Source organism: Macrobrachium nipponense, chromosome 48 (assembly GCF_015104395.2).
Source record: "Macrobrachium nipponense isolate FS-2020 chromosome 48, ASM1510439v2, whole genome shotgun sequence".
Taxonomy (NCBI): Eukaryota; Metazoa; Arthropoda; class Malacostraca; order Decapoda; family Palaemonidae; genus Macrobrachium; species Macrobrachium nipponense.
In genome coordinates this window covers 22,780,028-22,806,527 of record NC_087223.1, presented here as the reverse complement: position 1 = coordinate 22,806,527, position 26,500 = coordinate 22,780,028, and the positions used below count along the sequence as shown (strand labels likewise).

Genomic DNA, 26,500 nt, shown 5'->3' with positions numbered 1-26,500 from the left:
AGCAGTTTGGATTACGTGCGTTTATCACGTCTCTGGTTCTTAATGTTAAATATTTTATCAGGTCACTGGATTACATGTTGATGGATTTATCAAGTTTGTATGACGCCTCTTGATGGGTATATCATATATTTTTGGGGGGATTTATCACACATGTTTAGAAATTGATTTACTTCTACTCACCCCGGATGGTGTAGGGTGCAGTGAGGAAAACAAAACGTATTTTTTTGTTTAAGAGAAAACTATTGAGATGGCTTTGTCTGTCCGTCCGCACTTTTTCTGTCTGCCATCAGATCTTACAAACTACTGAGGCTAGAGGGCTGCAAATTGGTGCGTTGATCATCCACCCTCAAAACGTCAAACGTGCCAAATTACAGCCCTCTAGCTTCAGTAGTTTTTACCATTCAAAGTCAAAAGTTAGCTATAATCGTGCGTCTGGCAATGACGTAGAACAGGCTATACCACCTGACCGTGGTTTAGTTTCATGGTCCAGCGCTCGTACAGCATGATACCAAGACCACAGAAAGATAGATCTATTTTTCGGTGGCCTTATACCCTTTACAGGAACTTCGTTTTTTTTGACACTAGACCTTCCAGCCTTTTTATGCTTCTGTTAGTGAGTGATGTTTCCCCCAAACGTCAGGAAGGTTCCAGAATATTCTCCATTCATAAACCTCTCTTGAATTATGTACGAAGATCCTCTTGATGAGAACCTGTTTATAAAAGTCCCTCTAGAATAAATTTAACGCGGACCTCAGGAGTTTTTTTTTAACGTTTATTTTTTTAACGTTTATTTTTTTTTAACGTTTATTTTTTTAACGTTTATTTTTTTTTAACGTTTATTCCAAAAAGGTAAAAACGGGGAATGTCATAAAATATTCATTTGGATACGAAACATTCAAGCGAGCACCCGACGCAGTGACCTGCGATTGAAACCGAGTCTAAGGATAAGCATTTCGTAATAATTGACACACATTTATTTCGTTCCTTTTACTGTACCTCCTTTCATATTCTCTTTCTTCCATCTTGCTTAACCACCCACGCCTGACGATTGATTCATAGCGTAACTGCTTTGAGGTTTTCCTCCTGTTACACCCTTCAAACCTTTCTAATCTCTAATTTCAGTTTCAGCGCTGAATGACCTCATAGGTCCCAGTGCTGGAGGGCCCCTGGCCTGAATTCGACATTCAGCTGTCTCGTCGAAGGGACAGTGGGTCACGACGAGGCCGGAGATTTCGTGGGGTTTTCTGGGTTGGCGTCCAGGTTCAAAAAAAAAAAAAAAAAAAAAAAAAAAAAAATGATTAGTTTGTTGACGGTTAGAGGTGATTTTTTTTTTTTTTTTTTTTTTTTTTTTTTGCTTTCAACTGTTGTTGAATACGTGTGCTTGCTTGTTATATGTCATTTTTTCATTCTTATGGTTTTTTTAGGTTTGTTTCATGCAAATAATTAAAAAAATTATTATGCATGCATGTATATATGTGTGATGTATGTATGTATGTATGTATGTATGTATGTATTTATATACATTAATAAAAAGATAATGGTTAATTAAACGAATGATTTAAGTTTTTCATATTTTTTTCATGGACTTGGATAGAACGATTCGTACGTACGTAACGTTACTGTACATTTTAGTGAGAGAGAGAGAGAGAGAGAGAGAGAGAGAGAGAGTGTTCTATTTATATGCGAAAATATGCTTTTAATATAATGGTCTCCAGCTGGTAATTATATCCCGTAACTCATTTGCTGAGGGCACAAACACCAACACACACCACACACACAAATACACGTAAACCGAATAATGATTGATTTATGACGGGAAACAATACACAAAAAGAATGAGAATTAAAAAAAAGAAAAAGAAAAAAAATCAGCCCCCGGAACAACTCCCGTACAACTAAAAAAAAAATCTATTTAAAAAAAATGGTATTTTCTATTTTCAAAAACAAATACAAAAATCGACTTTAGCGAGACGTGACGTAAGGCTCGCATTCCCGTATCACAGCTGATGGATGAGTTGCCTAGTAGCTATTTTTGAGCTTTTTAAAATTATTTTTTGAGTTGCCAAATTATATTTTTTTAATCCGGGGGTGGGGAAGGGGTGATGTTGCTGGTGTTTTATCAAATCCCAGATGTTTGCGAGGAATTTAGTGGCCTAAATGAATGTTGGGAGTTTTGAATTTTTTATTTTTTATCAATATATTCACGTACTGGATATGTATGCATATGCATACACGCATATGTACATATTTGTATGTGTGTGTGTGTGTTTATTTATATGACGCTTGTAGAGGCGGTCATTAATGTTATACGTACATTCAGTCACGCCCCCCCCCCCCACCCCCACCCCCTGCCCCACCCCGGGTGTTGGACGGAGATCAAGATCTGGGAATATAACTGGTGACTGATGAGAGGGATGAGAGAGAGAGAGAGAGAGAGAGAGAGAGATATAGAGAGAGAGAGAGAGAGAGGCGATAAGCTCAGTAGAAGATACCCTTCAAAATAATTTTCTTAGCAAAGTGTTTGTTGAATAGGTCCATTGGAGAGAGAGAGAGATAGAGAGAGGAGAGAGAAGAGAGGAGAGAGAGAGAGAGAGAGAGAGACTATATATATACATATCTCCCCATACCCAATGCAGGTTTGAAATATTCAGCAATATCGACCTGTCAATAATGGGACGTCTCTAAGCGGAGTATCTATCTATCCCTGTTGATTTGCCAAAACACACTATAGATACTTATGTCTACTTCGCCAGTAGAGATGTTTAGCTCATTAGCAAAAATATTAATTTTTATTACTATTATTTTTTATATTAATTATTTTCCTTTGGATTCTTGGTGGGGTGACTTGGGCTGATTGATATATATATATATAGCTTGTCCAATCGGTTCTGAATATCTTAGTGTTTTTATATATGTTTATTTATACATATATGTATATTTATATAATATATAGGAAATTTGTATACAGGTGAACATAGAAAGTAATGATTGCTTGGATAGGAGGCTGCCACAGCATAGCATAGGGCCTTTGAAGAAGGCTAAAAAACAAACACACTCACTATAACTTACCTCTCTCTCTCTCTCTCTCTCTCTCTCTCTCTCTCTCTCTCTCTCTCTCTCTCTCTCTCTCTCTCTTTTGGGAGTCTATGGCTCACTCATGCAGAATCAATACCTTTCTCCCTGCCGCTGCTGCTGTTGGGGGAGGGGGGGGGGCATACGCCTTTACCTTTTTTGTGGGTTTGGGGGTGTGGGTGGGGGAGCGCAGGGGAAAGTCCCCGGAGAGTAGTCTTCAGGATGTAGAGAGGTGGGGATGAAAAATGTAAAAAAATCAAAAATAAAAAAATAAAAAATGGGATGGGAAGGTGAAACAGGTAGGGGAAGATAGATGATGATAGAGAAATGTTATATATATATATATATATATATACAGCATACATACATACATACATACATATACATACATACATACAAGCTCTCCAAACAATAACAAAACTTAGACAATGCAAAGCCTCATGTCGACTTCAGCCCAGAAAATCTGACCAATTCATCTAATAAGAAAAGCATTTTCTGTCCATGGCGGAGATTTCTGTTAGAATGAAGCTCCCCCCCACCCCCCCCCCCCCCCACCGGAAAAACCCCCAGGCCGCGAAAAATTGGGGGCCAGGGGGAGGGGGAGGGGCTGGGGGCGTTATGGCCCCATAAATCTCGACTCGTAACAATTTACATGAGCGAAGGATTTCCACGATATATATATATATATCAACTTGATTTCCCAGTTCCTCGTTGGACGATCTGGTAGCCCGAGATCGCTCCTCTCGCGGACCCAGAGGTATTCATTTCTCGATACAATGTGAGTCAGATGCCACGAGAAGCTGTAGGTCCCGTTCCTAGCCGCTTGGAAAATAAAGTCTAATCCTTCGGGAGGGCAGCCCTAGGAGAGCTCTTAACCCGGAAATATGTTTTTGTGTAGGTGCAGATTCTCTCTCTCTCTCTCTCTCTCTCTCTCTCTCTCGCTAAGATCTATACTATTTGTAGAGAGAATATGTCAATCTGCTTCTGTGGCATGTGACATTTCTTACTGAAAATGAAAATTTTCCGATAAAACAAATCACTGATTATGAACACACACGAATTTCTCTCTTGTCAGAGAAGGGTAACCCTTTCCAATCCTTTTTTTTTTTTACTGTACCTCCATTCATATTATCTTTCTTCCATCTTGCTATATATATATATATATGAGTATATATTATATAATATATTATATATATATATATAATATATAATTATATATATTAATATATCCACCCCCCTTCTCCTGTCTGTATATTATTTCGTTATAGTGCAATAACTTTGAGGGTTTTCATTCCAGGGACACCCTTTCGAAAACTTACCTAATCTTCCACTTTTCTTATCTAATGTTCTGGATGACCTCGAAGGTCCCAGTAGCGCTGGATGACCTCGTAGTTCCCAGGCATGGGATGACCCCATAGGGTCCCAGCGACGGATGAACCACCCCATAGGTCCCCAGCGCTGGACTGACCTAGTAGGTCCCAGCTTAGCTTGGCCTTTGTCCTAAACTCTGTGTTCCATTTCAGTGTATCGGAGGAAAAAGGTATAATTAAAAATACAGGTTTTTTTTTTATTATTTTATAAAAATATGAACCATTTAACTCGTCCCCTTCAACTGAGGTTTAAAAACGTCCCTATTTTTCCCTCATCCGAACAGATGCACGCCGGTCTCGTCAGCGTCAGCGACGGGAAGTCGAAGCCACAGCCGATGAAGCTGATCCTCACGTCCGATTCGCTGGTCCTACAAAAAGAGCAGCTGGTCATCAGCACGAAGACGCTGGAGTCGAACGGACCTGACGCCAGGGTGAGTAGAGATCAATCAGTCATCCCGTAGACGCTTGGTGAAGGTTGTGAATACGAGGGTCAGACGGGTTGTAGAGTCTTTAGTTAACGTTCGCTTCCAGAACCCTGGATTCCCAGAATGGGATTTCCAGGAATTTCCAGGATTATGGATTCCAGAATCTGGATTTCCATTAATCTGGATTTCAGAATCCGGGATTTCCAGAATCTGGATTTCCAGAATCTGGATTTCCAGAATCTGGATTTCCAGAATCTGGATTTCCAGAATCTGGATTTCCAGAATCTGGATTTCCAGAATCTGGATTTCCATAATCTGGATTTCCAGAATCTGGATTTTCCGGAATCTTGGATTTCCATAATCTGGATTTCAGAAACCGGGATTTCCCTAATCTGGATTTCCAGAATCTGGATTTCCAGAATCTGGATTTCTTCATTAGCGTTCACCCTGAGTATAATATAACTCAAAGAGAGAGAGAGAGAAATCTGTCGGCAAAGTCATCTTAGTGAATGACTTCATTTTGGACAGTAGTAAAAAAAAATCAGAATCATTTGTCATCTGGGGTGCCCCTTCCCTCACATCTTTGCCTTGAAACTGCCCTCTAAGTTTTCCGAGGGGGGACCACTGGACGCCAGTTCTTAGAAGTCTCGAGAGAGCAGCAGCAGCAGCAGCAACTTTATTGGAATCATAACCAGTGATGGAAGATGACGTCAATAGTCCCCGAGTTCAATTCCTGTCGTTTTATTGACATACAGCTCGGTACACTTTGGGGAGATTATTGCAATGTGAAAAATAAGAAGCAGTTATTTACCCGTTCGTGAATATCTTCATTCGTATTTTGTCACAGGTCTGGCATTAATTTCTAGTTAATATACCCTGGGAATATCGTAGAAATACAACTATAAACAATAATTAATGACAAACAGTAAATAATTTCAAGAGTTTCAGCCCATAAGAGATACATGCTTTATCTCTCTCTGTCTCTCTGCGTTCGAGTTTCTGATGAATACGAAAGTACCTCTCTCTCTCTCTCTCTCTCTCTCTCTCTCTCTCTCTCTCTCTCTCTCTCCGATGCAAATGTAGTCAGACTATCCAAATAGGCCTCTCCTTTGAGAAGTGAGAAGCCAGCCTGCATCCATTAGTATAATGAGATAGTTACGTATAATGAGTTGTGATGAGGGTCTTTGAGAAATGTTGTTAAATCAGACGATAGAGACCCATATATATATATATATATATATATATATATATATATATATTATATATATATATATATACATATTTTGGCACGACCCATAGCTGCAACCCCCATTTTCCGTTTCCTTTTACTGTACTCCCTTTCATAGTCTCTTTCTTTCCCAACCTGGCCATTTCTGGCTGTTATAGACCGCAACTGCTATGAGGTTTTCCTCTCCTGTCACCCTTTTAAACCTCTTCTCTGTCAATTCCCTTTTCAGCGCTGAATGACCTCATAGGTCCCAAGTGCTTGCTAGATTCTAAATTCAATTCAAAACATTTGTGGGGTCACTATCCATTCAAGATTCCAAAACAACCAACTGGACAACTTTGAAGAGAAAGAATTGGGGAAGGATTTGAACTGTTCAGAATCTCTTGGGTGGTTAATAGAGCGAATTTAAATTCCGTCCAGATCTCTGTTGAATGAGAGAACGAATTTAAAGTTTCCGGTCGAAGTGTTCTTTGTTGATGAGAGAACGAATTTAAAGTCCAGGCTCTGTTAATGAACGTTTAAAGCCAGGTCTCTGTGAATTTAAAACTGTTTCCAGGTCTCTGTTGATGAAACTGTTCCAGGTCTCTGTTGAATGAGAGAACGAAAAATTATTCCAGGTCTCTGTTTGAATGAGAGAAAAACGAATTTAAATAATTTCCAGGTCTCTGTTGAATGAGAGGACGAATTTAAATTATTCCAGGTCTGTTGAATGAGAGAACGAATTTAAACTGTTCCAGGTCTCTGTTGAATGGGAGAACGAATTTAATCGTTCCAGGTCTCTGTTGAATGAAGAACGAATTTTCTCCAGGTCTCTGTTGAATGAGAGAAGAATTTAATGTTCCAGGTCTCTGTTGAATGAGAACGAATTTAAACGTTCCAGGTCTCTGTTTTTGAATGAGAGGAACGAATTTAAATTATTCCAGGTCTCCTGAATGAGAGAAAGAATTTAAAATGTTCCAGGGTCTCTGTTGAATGAAGGCGAATTTAAATCGTTCCAGGTCGTTGAATGAGAGAACGAATTAAAACGTTCCAGGCTCGTTGAATGAGGACGAATGTAAATCGAAATTCCAAAGGTTCCTCTCTGTGAATGAGAGAACGAATTTAAACGTTTTCCAGGTCTCTGTTGAAGAGAGAACGAATTTAAACGTTTCCAGTCTCTGTTGAATGAGAGAACGAATTTAATTGTTTTCCGGTCTCTGTTGAATGAGAGAACGAATTTAAATCGTTCCAGGTCTGTTGAATGAGAGGACGAATTTAAACTGTTCCAGGTCTCTGTTGAATGAGACTAATTTAAATCGTTCCATCTGTTTGAATGAGAGAACGAATTTAATCGTTTCCAGGCTCTGTTGAATGAGAGAACGAATTTAATCGTTCCAGGTCTCTGTTGAACTGAGAGAAGAAGATTTTTGTTCCAGTCTCTGTTGAAGAGAGGATGAATTTAAATTGTTCCAGGTCTCTTGTGATTGAAGAAAGGACGAATTTAAATCGTTCCAGTCTGTTTGAATGAGAGGACGAATTTAAAATTCCGGTCTCAAACCAGGTCTCTGTTGAATGAGAGGACGAATTTAAATTCCGTCAAAAGGTGTCTGTTTGAATGAAAGAACAAATTTAAATCGTTCCAGGTCTGTTGAATGAGAGAACGAATTTAACCGTTCCAGGTCTCTGTTAATGAGAGAACAAATTTAAATCGTTCCAGTCTGTTGAATGATAACGAATTTAAACGTTCCAGGTCTCTGTTGAATGAGAGAACGAATTTAAATTATTCGGTCTGTTGAATGGAGAGGAATTTTTCGAGTTTATTCGTTTCCAGGTCTCTGTTGAATGGGAGAAGTTTAAATCGTTTCGGTCTCTGTGAATGAGGAGCGAATTTAAATCTTCCAGGTAAATCTGTTTGAATGAGAGGCAATTAACGTTCCAGTCTCTGTTGAATGAGGAGAATTGGAACTGTTCCAGGTCTCGTTGAATGAGAGACGAATTAACGTTCCAGGTCTCTGTTGAATGAGAGAACGAATTTAAACTGATCCAGTTCTCTGTTGAATGAGAACGATTAACGCCAGGTCTCGTTGAATAGAGAAGGAAACCGATTTAATCGTTCCTGGTCACTCTGTTGAATGAGAGGACGAATTAACGTTCCAAATCTGTTTTTTGAATGAGAGGACAATTTAACAAATTCCGGTCTCTGTTGAATGAGGAACGAATTAAACCTCACCATCTCTGTTGAATGGGAGAAGAAACGAGAAATCATCGAGGTCTCTGTTGAATGGGAGACGAATTTAAACGTTCCAAGGTCTCTGTTGAAGAGAACGAATTAAATCGTTCCAGGTCTCTGTTGAATGGAGATGACGAATTTATCGAAATTCCACGGATCTCTGTTGAATGAGACGAATTTAAATCGTTCCAAGGCTCGTGAGGGAGACGAATTGGAAACATTCCGTCTCTGTTGAATGGAGGAGATTTAAATCGTTTCCAGGTCTCTGTTGAATGGGAGAACGAATTAACGTTCCAGGTCTCTGTGAATGAGGACGAATTAAATCGTTCCGGTCTCTGTTGAGAGGACGAATTTTAAATCGTTCCAGTCTCTGTTGAATGGGAGGACGAATTTAAATCGTTTCCTATCTCGTTGAGAGGACGAATTTAAAATCGTCCAGGTCTCTGTTGAATGAGAGAAACTTAATCTCATGGGAGGCTTCTGTGATTGAAGGGGAGACGAATTTAAATCGTTCCAGGTCTCTGTTGAATGAGGACAATTTAAATCGTTCCAGGTCTCTTGGTGTTGATGAAGGGAGGACGAATTTAAATCGTTCCAGGTCCTCTGTTGAATGAGGACGAATTTAACTGTTTCCAGTCGCTGTTGAATGGGAGGAGAATTTAATCGTTTTTCAGGTCTGTTGAATGGAGGACGAATTTATCCGTTAGGTCTCTGTTTGAATGGGAGACGGATTTTAACGTCCAGAATGTTGAATGGGAGGACGAATTTAAACGTTCCAGGTCTCTGTTGAATGGGAGACGAATTAACGGTTAGCTCTGTTGAATGGGAGGAACGAATTTAAATCGTTCCAGGTCCTGTTGAATGAGGACGAATTGGAAACGTTCAAAGGCTCTGTGTGTAGGACGAATTAATGTTCCAGGTCTCGTTGAATGGGAGGAGAATTGGAAACGTTCCAGTCGTGATGAGGAACGAATTAAATCGTTCCAGGTCTCTGTTGATGGGAGGACGAATTTAAATCGTTCCAGTCTCTGTTGAATGGGAGGACGAATTTAAATCGTTTCAGGTCTGTTGAATGGGAGGGAGAATTTAAATCGTTCCAGGTCTCTGTTGAATGGGAGGACGAATTAACGTTCCGTCTCTGTGAATGGGAGGACGAATTTAAATCGTTCCAGGTCTGTTGAATGGAGGACGAATTAACGGTTCCAGTCTCTGTTGAATGGGAGGAGAATTGAATCGTTCCAGTCTCTGTTGAGGGAGGACGAATTTAAATCGTTCCAGGTCTCTGTGAAGGGAGGACGAATTTAAATCGTTCCAGGTCTGTTGTGTGAGGAACGAATTTAACTCGTTCCATGTGTCCTGTTGAAATGAGAGAACCGAATTAAATGCATTCCAGGTGGTCTGTTTGAATGAGATGAACGAATTTAAAATCATTCCAGGTGTCTGGTTGAATTGAGAGAACGAATTTACAAAATCGTTTCCAGGTGTCCTGTTGAATTGAGAGAACGAAATTTAAACATTTCGTTTCCAGGTGTCCCCCTGTTGAATGAGAGAACGAATTTAAATCCGTTTCCAGGTGTCTGTTGAATGAGAGAACGAATTTAAATCGTTTCCAAGGTGTCTGTTTTGAATGAGAAGAACGAATTTAAATCGTTCCAGGTGGGTCTTTTGAATGAAGAACGAATTTACAATCTGTTCCAAGGTTTTAAAATCTGTTTGAAGAGAAACGAACCTTTAAATCGTTCCAGGTGTCCTGTTGAATGAGAGAAACGGAATTTAAAAATCGTTCCAGGTGGTTCTGTTGAATGAGAGAACGAATTTAACTGTCGTTCCAGGTGTTTCTTGTTGAATGAGAGAACCGAATTTAAATCGTATGTTCCAGTGGTTCTGTTGAATGAGAGACAACTCAATTTAAATCGTTCCAGGTGTCTGTTGAATGGAGGAGGCACGAGAATTTAAATCATTCCAGGTCTCTGGTTGAATGAGAGAAGAAAGAATTTAAATCGTTTTTCCAGGTGGTTCTGTTGAATGAGAGAACGAATTTTAAATCGTTCCAGTGGTCCCCTCTTGTTTGAATGAGGAGAACCATTTTAAATCGTTCCAGGTGTCTGTTGAATTAGGAGAACGAATTTAAAATCATTCCAGGTCTCTGTTGAATGAAGAACGAACGATTTAAAATCATTCCAGGTCTCCTGTTGAAATGAGAGAACGAATTTACAAAAATCGTTCCAGGTCCACCCCCTCGTTGAATGAGAGAACGAATTTAAATCGTTCCAGGTCCTTCTGTTGGAATGAGAAGGACGAATTTAGATCATTCCAGGTCCTCCTGTTTGAATGAGATGAACCGAATTTAAATCGTTCCCAGGTGTCTGTTGAATGAGAGAACCGAATTTAAAATCGTTCCATGGTCCTCTGTTTGAATGAGAGAACGAATTTAAACTCGTTTCCAGGTGGTCTGTTGAATGGGAAGAACGAATTTAAATCATTCCAGGTTGTCTGTTAATTGATGAAGAACGAATTTAAAATCATTTCCCGGTCTCTGTTGAATTGAATGAGGAACGAATTTAAAAAAAAATCGTTTCCAGGTCTCTGTTTACTTTGAAGGAGAAAACGAATTTAAATCGTTTTCCAGGTCTGCTGTTTGAATGAGAGAAACGAATTTAAATCGTTCCAGGTCTCTGTTGAATGAGAGCAACGAATTTAAATCATTCCGGAGGTCTGTCTCTGTTGGAATGAAGAGAACGAATTTAAATCGTTCCAGGTCCTCTGTTTGCATGGAGAGAACGATTTAAATCGTGTTCCAGGTCTCTGTTGAATGAGAGAACTGGAACTTTTAAAAGCAAATCGTTTATTCCAGGTTCTCCTGTTTGAATGAGAGAACGAATTTACAAATCGTTTCCAGGTCTCTGTTGAATTGAGAGAAACGAATTTAAATCGTTCCAGTTCTCTGTTGAATGAGAGAACGAATTTAAAGTCAGATTCCCGGTCAGGTCCTCCTTTTGAATGAGAGAACGAATTTAATCGTTCCAGGTCTCTGTTGAATGAGAGAACGATTTAATCTCGATTTGCCAGGTCAGGTCTATGTTTGATGAGAAGAACGAATTTAAATCGTTCCAGGTCTCGTTGTTGAATGGAGAACGAACGAATTTACAATCCATTTCCAGGGTTCTCTGTTGAATGAGAGAACGAATTTTAAAATCATTCCAGGTCTCTGTTGAATAGAGAACCGAATTTTAAATCGTTCCAGGTGGTCTGTTGAATGAGAGAACGAATTTAAATCATTGCCAGGTCCTCTGGTTGAATGAGAAGAACGAAATTTAATCGTTTTCCAGGTGTCTGTTGAACTGAGAAGAACGAAGTTTAAATTCGTTCCAGGTGTCTTGTTTTGAATGAGAGAACGAATTTAAATCAATTTCCCAGGATCTCTGTTGGAATGAGAGAAGCGAATTTAAATCGTTTTTCCAGGTTGGTTCTGTTGAACTGAGAAGAACGAATTTAGAAATCATTCCAGGTCACTGTTTTGAATGAGAGAACGAAATTTAAAGGTCATGATTCCATTGTCTCCCTGTTGAATTGAGAGAACGAATGTTTAAATCGTTCCAGGTCCTTCTCTGTTTTGAATGAGAGGAAACGAATTTAAATCGTTCCAGGCGCTGTTGTATGAGAGAACGAATTTAACAATCGTTCCATGGTCTCTGTTGGAAATGAGAAGAACGAATTTAAATCGTTCCAGGTCCTCTGTTGGAATGAGAGAACGAAATTTAAATCAGTTCCCAGGTCTCTGTTGAATGAGAGAACGAATTTAAATCGTTCCAGGTGTCTGTTGAATGAGAGAACGAATTTAAATCGTTCCAGGTGTCTGTTGAATGAGAGAACGAATTTAAATCATTCCAGGTGTCTGTTGAATGAGGAGAAACGAATGTTTTAAATCGGTTTAGCCAGGTGGTCTGTGTTGAATGAGAGAACAGAAATTTTAAAATCATTCCCAGGTGTCGGTTGAATTGAATGAAGAACGAAATTTTAAAATCATTGCCAGGTGTCTTGTTGAATGAGAGAATCGAATTTAAATCCGTTCCATGGTGTCTGGTTGAATGAGAGGAACGAATTTAAATCGTTCCAGGTGTCTGTTGAATTGGAGAGGAAACTGAATTTAAATTCATTCCAGGTGTCCTGTGAATGAATAGAAGAACGAATTTAAAATCATGTTCCAGGTCTCTGGTTTGAATGAGAGAACGAATTTTAAATCGTTTCCCCAGGTCTCCTGTTTGAGAATGAGAGAACGAATTTAAATCCATTCCCAGGTTCCTCTGTTTTGAATGAGAGCAACGAGTTTAAATCGTTGTTCCAGGTCTCTGTTGAATGAGAAGGAAAAACGAATTTTAAAATCATCTTCCCCAGGTCCTCTGTTGAATGAGAAGAACGAATTTAAATCGTTCCAGGGTCTCTGTATTTGATATTGAGAGAACCTAATTTACAAATCATTCCAGGGTCTCTGTTGAATGAGAGAACGAATTTAAATCATTCCAGGTCTCTGTTGAATGAGAGAACGAATTTAAATCGTTCCAGGTCTCTGTTGAATGAGAGAACGAATTTAAATCATTCCAGGTCTCTGTTGAATGAGAGAACGAATTTAAATCGTTCCAGGTCTCTGTTGAATGAGAGAACGAATTTAAATCATTCCAGGTCCCTCTGTTGGATGAGAGAAGCGAGCAAATTTTTAAATCGTTCCAGGTCGCTGTTGAAATGAGAGAAAACGGAAATTTAATTTAAATCGTTTCCAGGTGGTTCTGTTGGAATGAGAGAACGCAAATTTAAATCCGTTTCCAGGTCCTCCTGTTTGAATGAGAAGGAACGAATTTAAAATCATTTCCAGGTTGTCTGTTGAATGAAGATAAACGAATTTTAAATTCGTTCCAGGTCTCTGTTGAATGAGAGAACGAATTTAAATCGATTCCAGGTGTCTGTTGAATGAGAGAACGAATTTAAATCGTTCCAGGTCTCTGTTGAATGAGAGAACGAATTTAAATCATTCCAGGTGTCTGTTGAATGAGAGAACGAATTTAAATCGTTCCAGGTCCATCTGTTGAATGAGAGAACGCAATTTACAAATCGTTCCCGGAGGTTTCCTGTTTGAATGAGAAGAACGAATTTTAAATCGTTCCCAGGTCTCTGTTTTGAATGAGAGAACGAATTTAAATCGTTTCCAGGTTTCTCGTTGAATGGAGAGAACGAATTTAAATCATTCCAGGTCTCTGTTGAATGAGAGAACGAATTTAAATCGTTCCAGGTGTTTGTTGAATGAGAGAACGAATTTAAATCATTCCAGGTCTCTGTTGAATGAGAGAACGAATTTAAATCATTCCAGGTCTCTGTTGAATGAGAGGAACGATAATTGTTTACAAATCCGTTCCAAGGTCCTCCCCTCTTGTTAATTGAGAGAACGAATTTTAAATCGTTTTCCAAGGTCCTCTGTTGAATGAGAGAACGAATTTAAATCATTCCAGGTCTCTGTTGAATGAGAGAACGAATTTAAATCGTTTCCATGGTGTCTGTTGAATAATGAGAGAAAAACGAAATTTAAAATCGTTCCAGGTGGTCGTGTTGAATGAAGAAATCGAATTTAAAATCCATTCCAGGTTGTCCTGTTTTGAATGAGAAGGAACGAAATTTTAAAATCGTTCCCAGGTCTCTGTTTTGAACTGAGAGAGAACGAATTTAAACTCGTTCCAGGGTCTCTGTTGAATGAGGAGAACGAATTTTAAATCCATTCCAGGTCTCTGTTGCACGAGAAGAACGAATTTAAAACTCAGTTCCAGGTGGGTCTGTTGAATTGAGAGAACGAATTTAAATCATTCCTAGTACCTCTGTTGAATGAGAGAACGAATTTAAATCATTCCAGGTGTTTGTTGAATGAGAGAACGAATTTAAATCGTTCCAGGTCCGTCTGTTGAATGAGAGATCGAATTTACAAATTGTTTCCAGGTCTCTGTTTGAATGAGAGAAACAAGTTTAAAAATCGTTTTCGCCAGGTCTCTTGTTGAATGAGAGAACGAATTTAAATCATTCCAGGTCTCTGTTGAATGAGAGGACGAATTTAAATTGTTCCAGGTCTCTGTTGAATGAGAGAACGAATTTAAATCATTCCAGGTCTCTGTTGAATGAGAGAACGAATTTAAATCATTCCAGGTCTCTGTTGAATGAGAGGACGAATTTAAATCATTCCAGGTCTCTGTTGAATGAAGAGACGAATTTACAAATCGTTCTTCCAGGGTCTCTGTTTGAATGAGAGAACGAATTTTAAATCATTTTCCAGGTCTCTGTTTGAATGAGAGGAACGAATTTAAGAAAAATCGTTCCAGGGTCTCTGTTGAATTGAGGAGAACGAATTTTCAAAATCGTTTTCCAGGGTCTCTGGTTGAATGAGGAGAACGAATTTAAAATCGTTTCCAGGTCCTCTGTTGAATGAGGGAGAACGAATTTAAATCTGTGTTCCAGGTCCTCTGTTGAATCGAGAGGAACGAATTTAAATCATTCCAGGTCTCTGTTTAAATTGAATGAGAACGAATTTAAATTGTTCGCCAGGTGTCTTTTGAATGAATGAAGAACGAATTTTAAATCATTCCCAGGTGTCTGTTGAATGAGGAAAGGAACGAATAATTTAAAAATCGTTCCAGGTTGTCTGTTGAATGAGAAAACGAACGAATTTAAAATCGTTCCAGGTGTCTGTTTGAATTAGGAGAAGGAAACGAATTTAAATTGTTCCAGGTGTCTGTTTGAATGAGAGGAACGAATTTAAATCATTCCAGGTGGGGTTCCTGTTGAATGAGATGGACGAATTTAAAATCGTTTCCAGGTCTCTGTTGAATTGAATGAAGAAGCGAATTTTCAAATCGTTCCAGGTCTCTGTTGAATGAGAGAACGAACTTTGAAATCGTTTTCCAGTGTGTCCTGGTTGAATAAGGAGAACGAATTTAAATCGTTCCAGGGTGTCTGTTTGAATGAGAGGACGAATTTAAACTGTTTCAGTCTCTGTTGAATGAAGAGGACGAATTTTAAACTGTTTTTTCAGGTCTCTGTTGAATGAGAGGAACGAATTTAAACCACGGGGGGGGGGGGGGGGTTTCAGGTACTCTGTTGAATCAGAGGAGGAACGATTTTAAACTGTTTTCCAGGTCTCTGTTGAATGAGAGAACGCATTTAAACTGTTTTCAAGGTCCTCTCTGTTGAATGAGAGGAACGAATTTAAACTGTTTTTCCAGGTCCTCTGTTGGAATGAAGCACGGACAATTTAAATCATTCCAGGGTCTCTGTTGAATGAGAGGACGAATTTAAATCATTCCAGGTCTCTGTTTGAAATGAGAGGACGAAATTTAAACTGTTTCAGGACTCTGTTTGAAATGAGAGGTACGAATTTAAACTGTTTTTCAGGTTCTCTGTTGACAATGAGAGTACGAATTTAAAACTGTTTCAGGTCCTCTGTTTGGAATGACAGGAACGAACAAATTTCAAAAAATTCCATTCCCCGGTCTCGGTTTGAATTGAGGAAGGACGAATTTAAATCATTCCAGGTCCTCGTTTTGAAACTGAAGAGGAACGAATTTAAATCAGTTCCCATGGTTCTCGCTGTTTGAATGAGAGGAAGAATTTAAATCATTGCCAGGTCCTCGTGTTTGAATGAAGAGGACGAATTTTAAAATCATTCCCAGGTTCCTCTGTTGGAATGAAGAAGGGGAACGAATTTAAATCATTGCCAGGTCTCTGTTGAATTGAGAGGACGAATTTTAAATCATTCCAGGATCTCTGTTGAATGAGATGGACGAATTTAAACTGTTCCAGGTCCATGTTGAATTAGAGAACGGAATTTAAAATCATTCCAGGTCCTCTGTTGAATGAGAGGACGAATTTAAAACTGTTCCAGGTTCCTCTGTTTTAACGAACGAAAGGACGAATTTAAATCATTTTCCAGGTTCTTCATGTTGAATGAGAAGGACCGAATTTAAACTGTTTCAGGTCTCTGTTGAATGAGAGGACGAATTTAAATCATTCCAGGTCTCTGTTGAATGAGAGGAACGAATTTTCCAACTGTTTCAGGTCTCTGTTTGAATGAGAGGACGAATTTAAACTGTTTCAGGTTCTCTGTTTGAATGAGAGGATGCGAATTTTTAAACTGTTTCAGGTCTCTGTTGAATGAGAAGGTACGAAATTTAGAAATCAGTCCGGATTCCAGGTCCCCTCTGTTGAATGAGAGGACGAATTTAAATCCATTCTCCAGGTGGTCTGTTGTAATGAGAGGACGAATTTAAATCATTCCAGGTTCTCTGTTGAATTGAGAGGACGAATTTCTTTAATCATTCCAGGTCTCTGTTGAATGAAGAGGACGAATTTAAATCATTCCATGGTCCTCTGTTTGAATGAGAGGACGAATTTAAACTGTTCCGAGGTCCTATGTTGAATGAGAGAACGAATGTTTAAAAATCATTCCAGGTGTCCCTGTTGAATGAGAGGACGCAATTTTAAAATCTGGTTCCAGGTCTCCTGTTGAAACGAGAGGACCAAACGAAATTTAAATCATTCCAGGTCTCGGTTGAATTGAAGAAGGGAACGAATTTAAATCATTCCTAGGTCCTTCTGTTGAAATGAGAGGACGAATTTAAACTGTTGACCAGGTCACCATGTTGAAATGAGAGAAACGAATTTAAATCAGTTCCAGGTCTCTGTTTTGGAACTGAGAGGACGAAATTTAAATCATTCCATGTCTCTTTGAATTGAATGAAAGGACGAAATTAAACTGTTTCCAGGTCCTCTGTTGAACGAGAGGAGGAACGAATTTAATTTAAACTGTTGCCAGGTTCCATGTTGACTGGAAGGAGACAATTTTAATCGTCTTCCCAGGTGCCTCTGTTGAATCTTTTCTGTGGAATCCCCATCATTACCAAGGTATTATGTCCCCAGATTGTTTATACTAATTGCTCCCTCCTGCGCTGGAGACCTGATTATATGATTATTCTACATTTCCTCCTTCGTCGTACTCACGTGTCATTGATATCTGGCTTTTGTCGTTTATGAAATGATTGTCTGTATATGTATGTATGTATATATAAGGATAAGTGTTTATATATATACATACATACATATATATATCTCTCTCTCCCCACCCCCGGCCATTCTTTTGAAGGGCCTGGAACCACAGCCCTTGAGTGCAGAATATTCCATATTTTCTCTCTCTCTCTCTCTCTCTCTTTCCTTAACATCTGTGGAAATGACATTCTTATACGAGGAACCATTAGTTAAAGACGATGTTCAGGCGCTCAGCTCATTTTCAACTTTTTTAATTTTTTTTTTTTTTTTTTTGCAGCTTATTCCGGGAGTAAGCCTAAAAACTACTTTTGTTGTTGTGGTTGCTGTTGGTGTTGTTGGTCTTGTTGTCCTTGTTGGTTGGGGTAGGAAAGCTTTATGGAAAAGCGTAAAAAGCTCCAAAAAAGGTGTTTGAGGACAGGATATTTATGATTTATTGATTAGAATGAAAACTTTAAAAGATAAATAATGCGCATGTTACACAGCACAGAACAATTACTTCTAATAATGTAGTGAGTATGTATTTTAATTTTCGTTGGTGAAACAACGCTCTACTTGACCATAGATTTTAACGCGTTCCCCAAGTGTAGCTGGAGGTCGGATCACGCTTTGTTTTTTAGTTTTTTCTTTTATTTTTTTTAGCCAGAGGTTACTTGAGATATCTTGGTATATGTGCGTGAAATAGACATTTTACCCTGTTCGCAGAGAGATTTTTTGCCTGTTTCATTTTGTTATCCCCGGTCATTCTTTCACGGTATTTTGAGCAGAAAATTCAGTGTTGACAAATAGAAGCCATTTACCTCGAGAATTGTGGATGTTATGAATAATGAACGGTATTATAGTGATTGTTGGGCGTGTATCTGAGAGAGAGAGAGAGAGAGAGAGAGAGAGAGAGAGAGAGAGAGAGAGAGAGAGAGAAACGCTGACCTAATAATGTGTGTGAGTTCTTGTGTGATTGCTCGGATGGTCTACTCCTGAATTCAATTTGACTTAAGTTTTTTTTTTCATCCCGTGTTGCTCTTCGTCGTGAGGAAGACCTCGCGTTGCCATGGCAACCTGGCGACATAGGGAGAGAGAAAGGCTGAATCGAGGAAGTAGGAAGAATCTCCGGTATTTGTCGGTTCGAAGAAGAACAGTAATTGGTGTGAGCGAGCAGCCCTTTGAGGTGGCTTTAGCCTTTTCGTCTTCTTATTATTAATTTTTTTTTTTTTTGGTGGTTTTTCATAGTGTGTTGTGGGGAGGGGTTCCGGGTTGCATCCTGTCTCCTTTAGGAGTCCATCACTTTTCTCACTATGTGCACGCTGTTTCTAGGAGCACACACACTTCCGCATGAGTCCTGGAGCTACTTCGGCATCTAGTTTTTCCAGGTTCCTTTCCAGGGATCTTGGGATAGTGGCTCCTAGTGTCCCTGTATAGTTATGGGTACAATTTGGGATCGGGGCTCTTTAGTGTCCCTATATGATTATGGGTTTACAATTTCCACTGCCATATCCCATATCCTTCTTATTTCTGATTTCAGGTCTTGATACTTAGTATTGATTATTATAATTATTATTATTATTATGACGGTACTTCAAGAAATTCCTGACCTCGGGGACATTACGTACCGTCCCTAAAGAAGCTTGTATGACCGAACCTTCATTCTTAAGCCCGGGCTGGACGACGAAATGATATTTTCTATACACAAATCGTTATTAACATTGTCATTATATAAAAATTTATGAACCTATTTCTGAACCGGATCACAGAGAAGAAGTTAGTTTTGAATAATGTCACGTTCAATCTGAATCTACCTCCTAATATCGCTCAGTTCCGAAGTGAATAATGCTCTGGAACGTTATTACAACGTCGTTTACCTCCGAATAAGCCTTATTTCGCCTCTGAATACGGCTGGAAATGACACAGCTCCCGATGGGCACCACCTGACGAGAGATTGCATCAAGGGTTTACCTGTGTAGGATTGTCGCCATGGCAACGGGATTGGCTTCTGCTGCCTCCTCATTATTGCTAGTGTGTTGTGTGCGTGTGTGTGTGTATCTTTCACCTCCCCTCCCTCCCCTCTCTTCCTCCTGTATCACCCCCCTACCCCGTACCCCCCACCTATGATCCCTCCCCCTTTCTTCTTACCAGAATCCACTGACCTTGAAAGGGACCTAATTATTTGGGTGGATCTTTCGTGTTTTCCCACTGATTTTTCCATTGGGAAACTCCTCCTCCCCTCCCCCTACCCCGTACCCCCACTTTAGGACCCCCCAAGCCTAGGATCACCCCCCCCCCTCCCCCCCCCCCCCACCCCCATCTTCTTACCAGAATCCGCCGACCTTGAATGGGACAGTAAGGCACCCAATTATTGTCGTGGTTTTTCGTGTTACCACAGATTTTCCGATTGGGAAACTCTCCCCTTCACACCCCCCTCCCACCACCACCCCGTTTCCTCCTGTATCATTCCCCCGCTACCCCGTAACAGATTAGTGGATTAGGAACTCTTATTATTATTATTATTATTTTTATTATTAGATTATTATTATTATTATTATTACTAGCAAACTTGATAAAATACGGGTGCAGAAGTGAACAATTTATATGTACTATTTGTTCAGCAATATTAAAATAAGGCGATTTTTATACATACCTACTACAGAATCTCTTTGTACACAATATTATCAGTTTTGTCCACAACTTAATTTCAAGTTGGCAAAGTCAGTTGCTCTGCTCGTCGCCACATGCAGTTGGCCATGCGTGAACATGGGTGACGGCAAGAAACACACCAACACGATCCAAAGTCTGTCGTGCGACTTGTTTGCAGTGAATGAGAAGGCCAGGTTGATGGGAAACTGCCTGCGCCGTAACTGGAACGGAAACTGGTTGTCCGAAGGCATCAGAGGAATCCGGGGGATGAACAGAGTTATTTTTGCCAGTGTGAGGACCCGTTGCTATCACTGCTTGATGATGTGGGAGTTTTAGCTCCATTAAATGGTGTACCTCGTTCCGTTGCAATGTCCATTGGCAGGATGAAATTCCGAAGCAACATTACCGGGCAGTACTTCTTCAACGTTATTTTGTGCACTGGCAGTCCGATGGATTTAAGTTATTCAAAAAAATCTTGCGGATTGATGATAATTTCTTCTATTGTGTCCGAGCTGAAATTCGCGACTTTCTCTCCGGGGAAGTTGTACAGAAAATTAAATTTGTATTGAAAATTCGTAGAAAGTATCTAAGTCTACGGGAATAACCACCGGCCCTCGTTTCATGGCCAGAAACAGCTCTCCGTTTTCAGGGAACCTTCCCTTTCCTCACCCTCCCCCACCCCCTACCCCCGAAACAAAGGAGGGGGGTTAGGTTTGGATTGAAACCCCATTACAAACCATCTTAGGGGTCTCCACCATAACCCTGCCAAGTTCCATGCCCATCTGACCAGCCGTTTGGCCGTGATTGAATGACAGACAGACAGACATTACGCCCATTATAGTATGAAGTATGATTATATTCGAAGCCTGATTACTGATGGGGTGACCCTTGTTAATAAGAGTGATTCTTCAGAGGGTTTACAAATGGTTAACAAATGAATAAAGTTATTCACGCAGAGAGGTCGTCGGGATACACACACACGCACACACACACACACGAGCTGAAATACGCGTCAAAAGTCTTTGTGTTTTCTAAATTTTGGATGACGTCAATCCAGGCAATTATATCAACACGTACATTGAAAAGCGTTAACAGAAATCGAGCATCCTTTTTCAATTGAAGACTTGAATATTTCTCTTTCGTTTTTGGTGACCGATTCTTAAGATTTCCTATATTTGCTTTTCATGTCTTATTGTGACCCATTTCCTCTGCCTGAGTTTTCAATAGCGGCCAGGTGCTCTCCTTCGTATACTAACCTAACCTAACCTAGGGACATGGCACAAAAACTGGGGCTTCTGCCATGAGGACTATTCAGGCTGGAACACTTCCAGCTTGGAAAAGAAGGAGAGTTGAGGGTTTTTTTTTATATTTATAGGAAACTATATGTAGGCCTCCTTGTCTCTTTCAAAATGGTACGGTTATGAGTCAGGAAGAGTGAATGCAGCCTCTCTCATTCGTTTGTCAGTCTCTCCGTTCATAATCTCTTTAATCCCACCTGGCTCTCCACCCTCTCTAACAGTCGTCTAAGTTCACACTGCAATACTTTGAAGTTTGCTTCCTGTTACACCCCTTCAGCGGTGTTTGACCTGAGAGAGAATCTTCACGTGATGAGAATCACCGTCACCAGGGAAGTGTACAGTTCCGTGAGAATCACTACTTTAAGAATCACCTCTTGGCTGAATTTATAATTTATTGAATATTCCAAGATATTGAGACGAAGAGATAGCACCAGCGGCTTCCAGTTCATAGAAAGGGGTCGCAGTGACGTGAATTATTACTTCATAAAAAGGGAGCGCTGAGTCGCTAATTCCAGTCAGTGTGATGCAGGCTTAGCTACTGAAGGGTCTTTCTGTCACTCTGTATCTCTCTCCCTCCCTCCCTCCCTCCCCACGCCCCCCAAAAGCTTCTTCGTACCAGCTATAGCCACACACACACACACACACACATCTGTCTCCCACGGGTAGTTACAACACTGACGAAAGAGAACTTGTCAACGGCAGATCTCACTTCCTGTTTCCTTTTCTCCTTTTACGGCTGGTGTCGATACCCGTTGCCTTCGTCGTCATGGTGACCGAATGAAGAACTAGGTGTTGCTCTCTCTCTCTCTCTCTCTCTCTCCCTCCCTCCTGAGGTACTTCATTATTCAGTATTTTGTTTCCCGTATTGGGAGGACTCATAATTCAGTAGGTCTATTTTTGCCTACTCGGGGGAGAAGGTCTACAAACTATGTTGTTGTTGTTGTTGTTGTTACTGTTGTTGTTGTTGTTGTTCTTGCTGAGGGAGGGGGGGGAGGGGTTAGGAGGGTCTAAAGGTCAGGAAAAGTGTTTCGCGTCGAGTTAAAGATACAGGAATTTTAGGATAGGATATCTGTGATTTATTTATCGAAATGAAAACGTCAAAAATAAATAATGTTCATGTTAAACAGTACAGACCAATTATTTCTTATAAAACATTAGCACCTGTATTTTAATTTTCGGCAGCGAAACAGCGCGTTGTCTGACCGTAGATTTTAGCACGCGCCCCGAGTTAGCTGGAGGTCGGATCACACCTTGTTTAAGTTACAACACGTCTCTGCTTTAGGTAGCAAGTTTTTTTTTTTCATTTTGTTCCGCTCTTGCTGGGCTTGGTTCATCATCTTGGCGCGGAGTTTCAGCGAGACCTTGGTCCGTTTCGTTAGCGCTTTATATATATGTGTGTGTATGTATGCATATTATATTATATATTATATATTATATAGATATATATATATATATATATAATATATATATATATATATATATATATACTATATATTATAATATATATATATATATTATATTCAATTTCTTTTCTTGGCTATTTTCTGCTATTTTCATTTTCATTTTTTGTCGATCAATTTATCTGTAGTTTTAATTTAGTTTTAATATGTGTGTATGATACATATATTATGTATATATATATATATATATATAGTTTCAATTTTTTTTGGCTTTATTTTCGTTATTTTATATTTATTTTTTGTTTTTTTCGTCGGCTTAGTTCATTTTGGATTTAATTTAGCCAATTTTTATATTTTTTCTTGGGCCAATTTTTTTATTTTTTTTATTTTTATTTTTTCTTGCCTATTTTCTATTTTTATCTTTGTTTTTATTTATTCTTTGTCGGCTCAATCTATTTTGTAGTTTAATTTAGTTTAATATAATTTTTTGTCAGGCCAATTTTGTTTTATTTTTTATCGGTCCAAAATCGGATTTATTTTTTCTAATTTTTTAGTTTTGTTAATATATTTTTGTTTTTCTTTTTCTATTTTAAAATGGCTCAAAAGCTAATTCGCATCCATTGTCCCCATTGAGGAACTCTGGCCCTGAGAATCGAGTAGCCTGTTTTTAGCCAAAATTACCTTCGACATGGAATCCCTCTTACGCCCGTGTTTTGAAGAAGCTCTTCTTCCGGAGAGAGAGAGAGAGAGAGAGAGAGAGAGAGAGAGAGAGAGAGAGAGAGAGAGAGAAACTCAACCACTCAACCGAGACACAAGAGTTGAAATGACATAAGGCATAAGATATCGGGAAGGAATCATGTGTGTGTGTCCCGTTTGGTTGGGGGTCTCCTCTGAAGGGAGAGGGGGGTTGGGGTGGGGTGGGGTTTGGGGGACGAAGGTGTCATGTGTCCCATCGGGTGCCTTGGATAAAACCCTCAGGAGACAGCCTCCTTTGTTTCGTGATTGATGACAAGCATCTGCAGGTCACTTCATCAGGGTCAACATGATGTATGTCCCTGGAATTTGCATTTGAGAGAGAGAGAGAGAGAGAGAGAGAGAGAGAGAGAGAGAGAGAGAGAAAAGGGGGTTGGATTGCATAGTGCTTCAGGAACAACGTGAGAGAGACCGAAGAGGAGACAGAGGAATAGGAGGACGAGGAGAGAGAGAGAGAGAGAGAGAGAACCCAGTAATCCAATTAAGTGGAAAAGTCGAGGACCTCCAAAAGAACTTTCCAGTATATAGAAAGACGTTTAATTCCAGGTGGTCAGATAAATAAATAAGTAAATAAATGAGAGTCAGGAGCCATCCATAAATCCAGGACTCTTCCAGGACAGGACGTAAAGGTCCCACCCAGAGATCATAAACTGATGTCCCTTGACTTTCTATGTGCGTCATCTTGGGGAAGGGTCATCTCATATGCTGGATCGAACGTTTGGGTTCCAGAGGCCAGAGAAATGTTGTTTCCAGATTTCCAGAGGTTAGATAAACGTTTCCAGAGGTCAGAAAAAATGTTGTTTCCAAATTTATAGAGGTTAGATAGATGCTAACAGAGGTCAGAGAAATGATGTTTCCAGATTTCCAGAGGTTAGATAAATGTTTCCAGAGGGCAGAGAAATTATGTTTCCAGATTTCCAGAGGTTAGATAAATGTTTCCAGAGGGCAGAGAAATTATGTTTCCAGATTTCCAGAGGTTAGATAAATGTTTCCAGAGGGCAGAGAAATGTTGTTTCCAGATGTCAGAGAAATGTTGTTTCCAGATTTCCAGAGGTCAGAGAAATGTTGTTTCCAGATTTCCAGAGGTTAGACAAATATTGTTTCCAGAGGTCAGAGAAATGTTTCCAGATTTCCAGAGGTCATAGAAATGTTTCTAGAAGTCATCGAAATGTTTCCAGATTTCCAGAGGTCAGACAAATGTTGCTTCCAGATTCAGAGAAACGTTTCCAAAGGTCAGCTAAATGTTGCTTCCAGATTTCCAGAGATCAGATAAAGGCTTTCAGAGGTCAGACAAATGTTGCTTCCACGGTTGTAGTCTGCTCATTTTGGAATTAACATTGTAGTAGTTTTTTTGGAAATGACATCCGTTCCATAACTCTGGAAATAGTTTGCACTTGCAGCCCTCTAGCCTCAGTCGTGTTTATGAGGACGGACAGAAAAGGTGAAGACACACACACACACACACACACACACACACACACACACACACACACACACCTTCTCGTTTACAGAAAACTCACAGACTGCCAGAGATGGACTCTTGTGACATCATCACATGCTAAGAAATGTCGGTAGAGTGAACTGAGAAGTCTCAAAGGGGCCGGACCTAGAAGCGAGCGGTTTCTTTTACGTTTTATTGGGCTTATCAACCTGTGGCTTCTTCTACGCTTTCTGCCCTCCCCCCCCCTTTCTTCTTTTGTGCTGAATCGCGGATCGGTGGCTTCGACGTCTTATTCCAGTCTTTGTACGTTTTTCTATTTTTATTTTTTCATGGATGAGACGCAACCCATTCTTGAACGTGATTTTAACCATTATTTAGGAGTTTTCTCTTTTTGCCGAGTTATAACATCGATACTTTCAATTGAGTGTGTTTTATTATCTCTCTCTCTCTCTCTCTCTCTCTCTCTCTCTCTCTCTCTCTCTCTCTCTCTCTCTGGATTTAGAAATATTACTTACATTCACTCCAGGAGGGCTTCGATATCTGTAAATTTGTGATTGGTGGGGAGGTCTGTTCACTAGTATTAGAGTTATCTTCTTCCCTAGACTTTATATTGATGCCAATCACTTTTTTGCGTGGTTGTAATTTTACTCTATGTTGGACTGAGGTGGTTCCTAACATATAACATAACGCCTCCACCTTTTTTTTTTATATTGAATCTATCTTTTTTGAACAATTAATATCTAGCTATCTAGTACTCTCCTACGAAGTCCCTTGTTCCCTCTTGTATCCATGTTTCTGTGATACCTATTATGTCTAATTCTTCACTTGCTATTAGTGCTTTGAAGAAATAGATCTGTCTTTTTGAAGTGTGGAGATTAACCGCAAAGGAAGTGGTTAACCTGTGCCTCGTGAACGGTTAGAATTAACCCCAGGGGTAAGCAGATATATAATCTCTGGTGGAGGGCGAGGCTCATCGGGTCTTTTATGGAACACAAATAAAAGAACGATTACGAAGATTCAAAAAGTCCTTCCAGGCAAGACTTGATGGCGATCTTATACGGACCGTATAATCTGCTTTCCCTGCCACAGTGATGTCACGCTGCCGACCGCTCGTAGACGAAACGAGCAGTGGTTGGCACTGCTATCAAAGACACATCGCCCATATGGGTCTCTCCAGCAGACGAAGGTCAACCCGACCGGTCGTCTACTTCTTCTTCTTCTTCTCCTTCTTAAAGGTGTGTCTTTCAGAATCTGCACTTGGGGAGGTCTCTCTCTCTCTCTCTCTCTCTCTCTCTCTCTCTCTCTCTCTCTCTCTCTCTCTCTCTCTCTCTCTATTGACAAAATGCGCTCTGCGATAGTTTGCGCTGGGAACCAATTCATAATGGAACAAGCCCACCCAAAGGGGGCCCACAGAATATTAAGGCGTTCATTAGGAAGACGAGGTCGAGGGAATTACAGAAAGAAAAGACCCCACTTACCAAAAAAAAAAAATAATAATAATATTAGATAAATAAAAAATATTATTCTCTCTCTCTCTCTTTGATGTGAGGCGTAACGATCATCGTTGCTAATGGATTAATAAACATCATATTTCGCTGACTCAAA

At 39.7% G+C, this 26,500-nt stretch overlaps 1 protein-coding gene across 1 annotated transcript in view; it reads left to right on the top strand.

Moving 5' to 3' along the window:
* LOC135205125 (gamma-1-syntrophin-like) overlaps positions 1–26,500 on the top strand; it is a 291,815-nt gene that overhangs the window by 214,324 nt on the left and 50,991 nt on the right. The window contains 1 exon segment of the mRNA XM_064235479.1: positions 4,726–4,872. Coding sequence (XP_064091549.1) covers positions 4,726–4,872 — 147 coding nt within the window.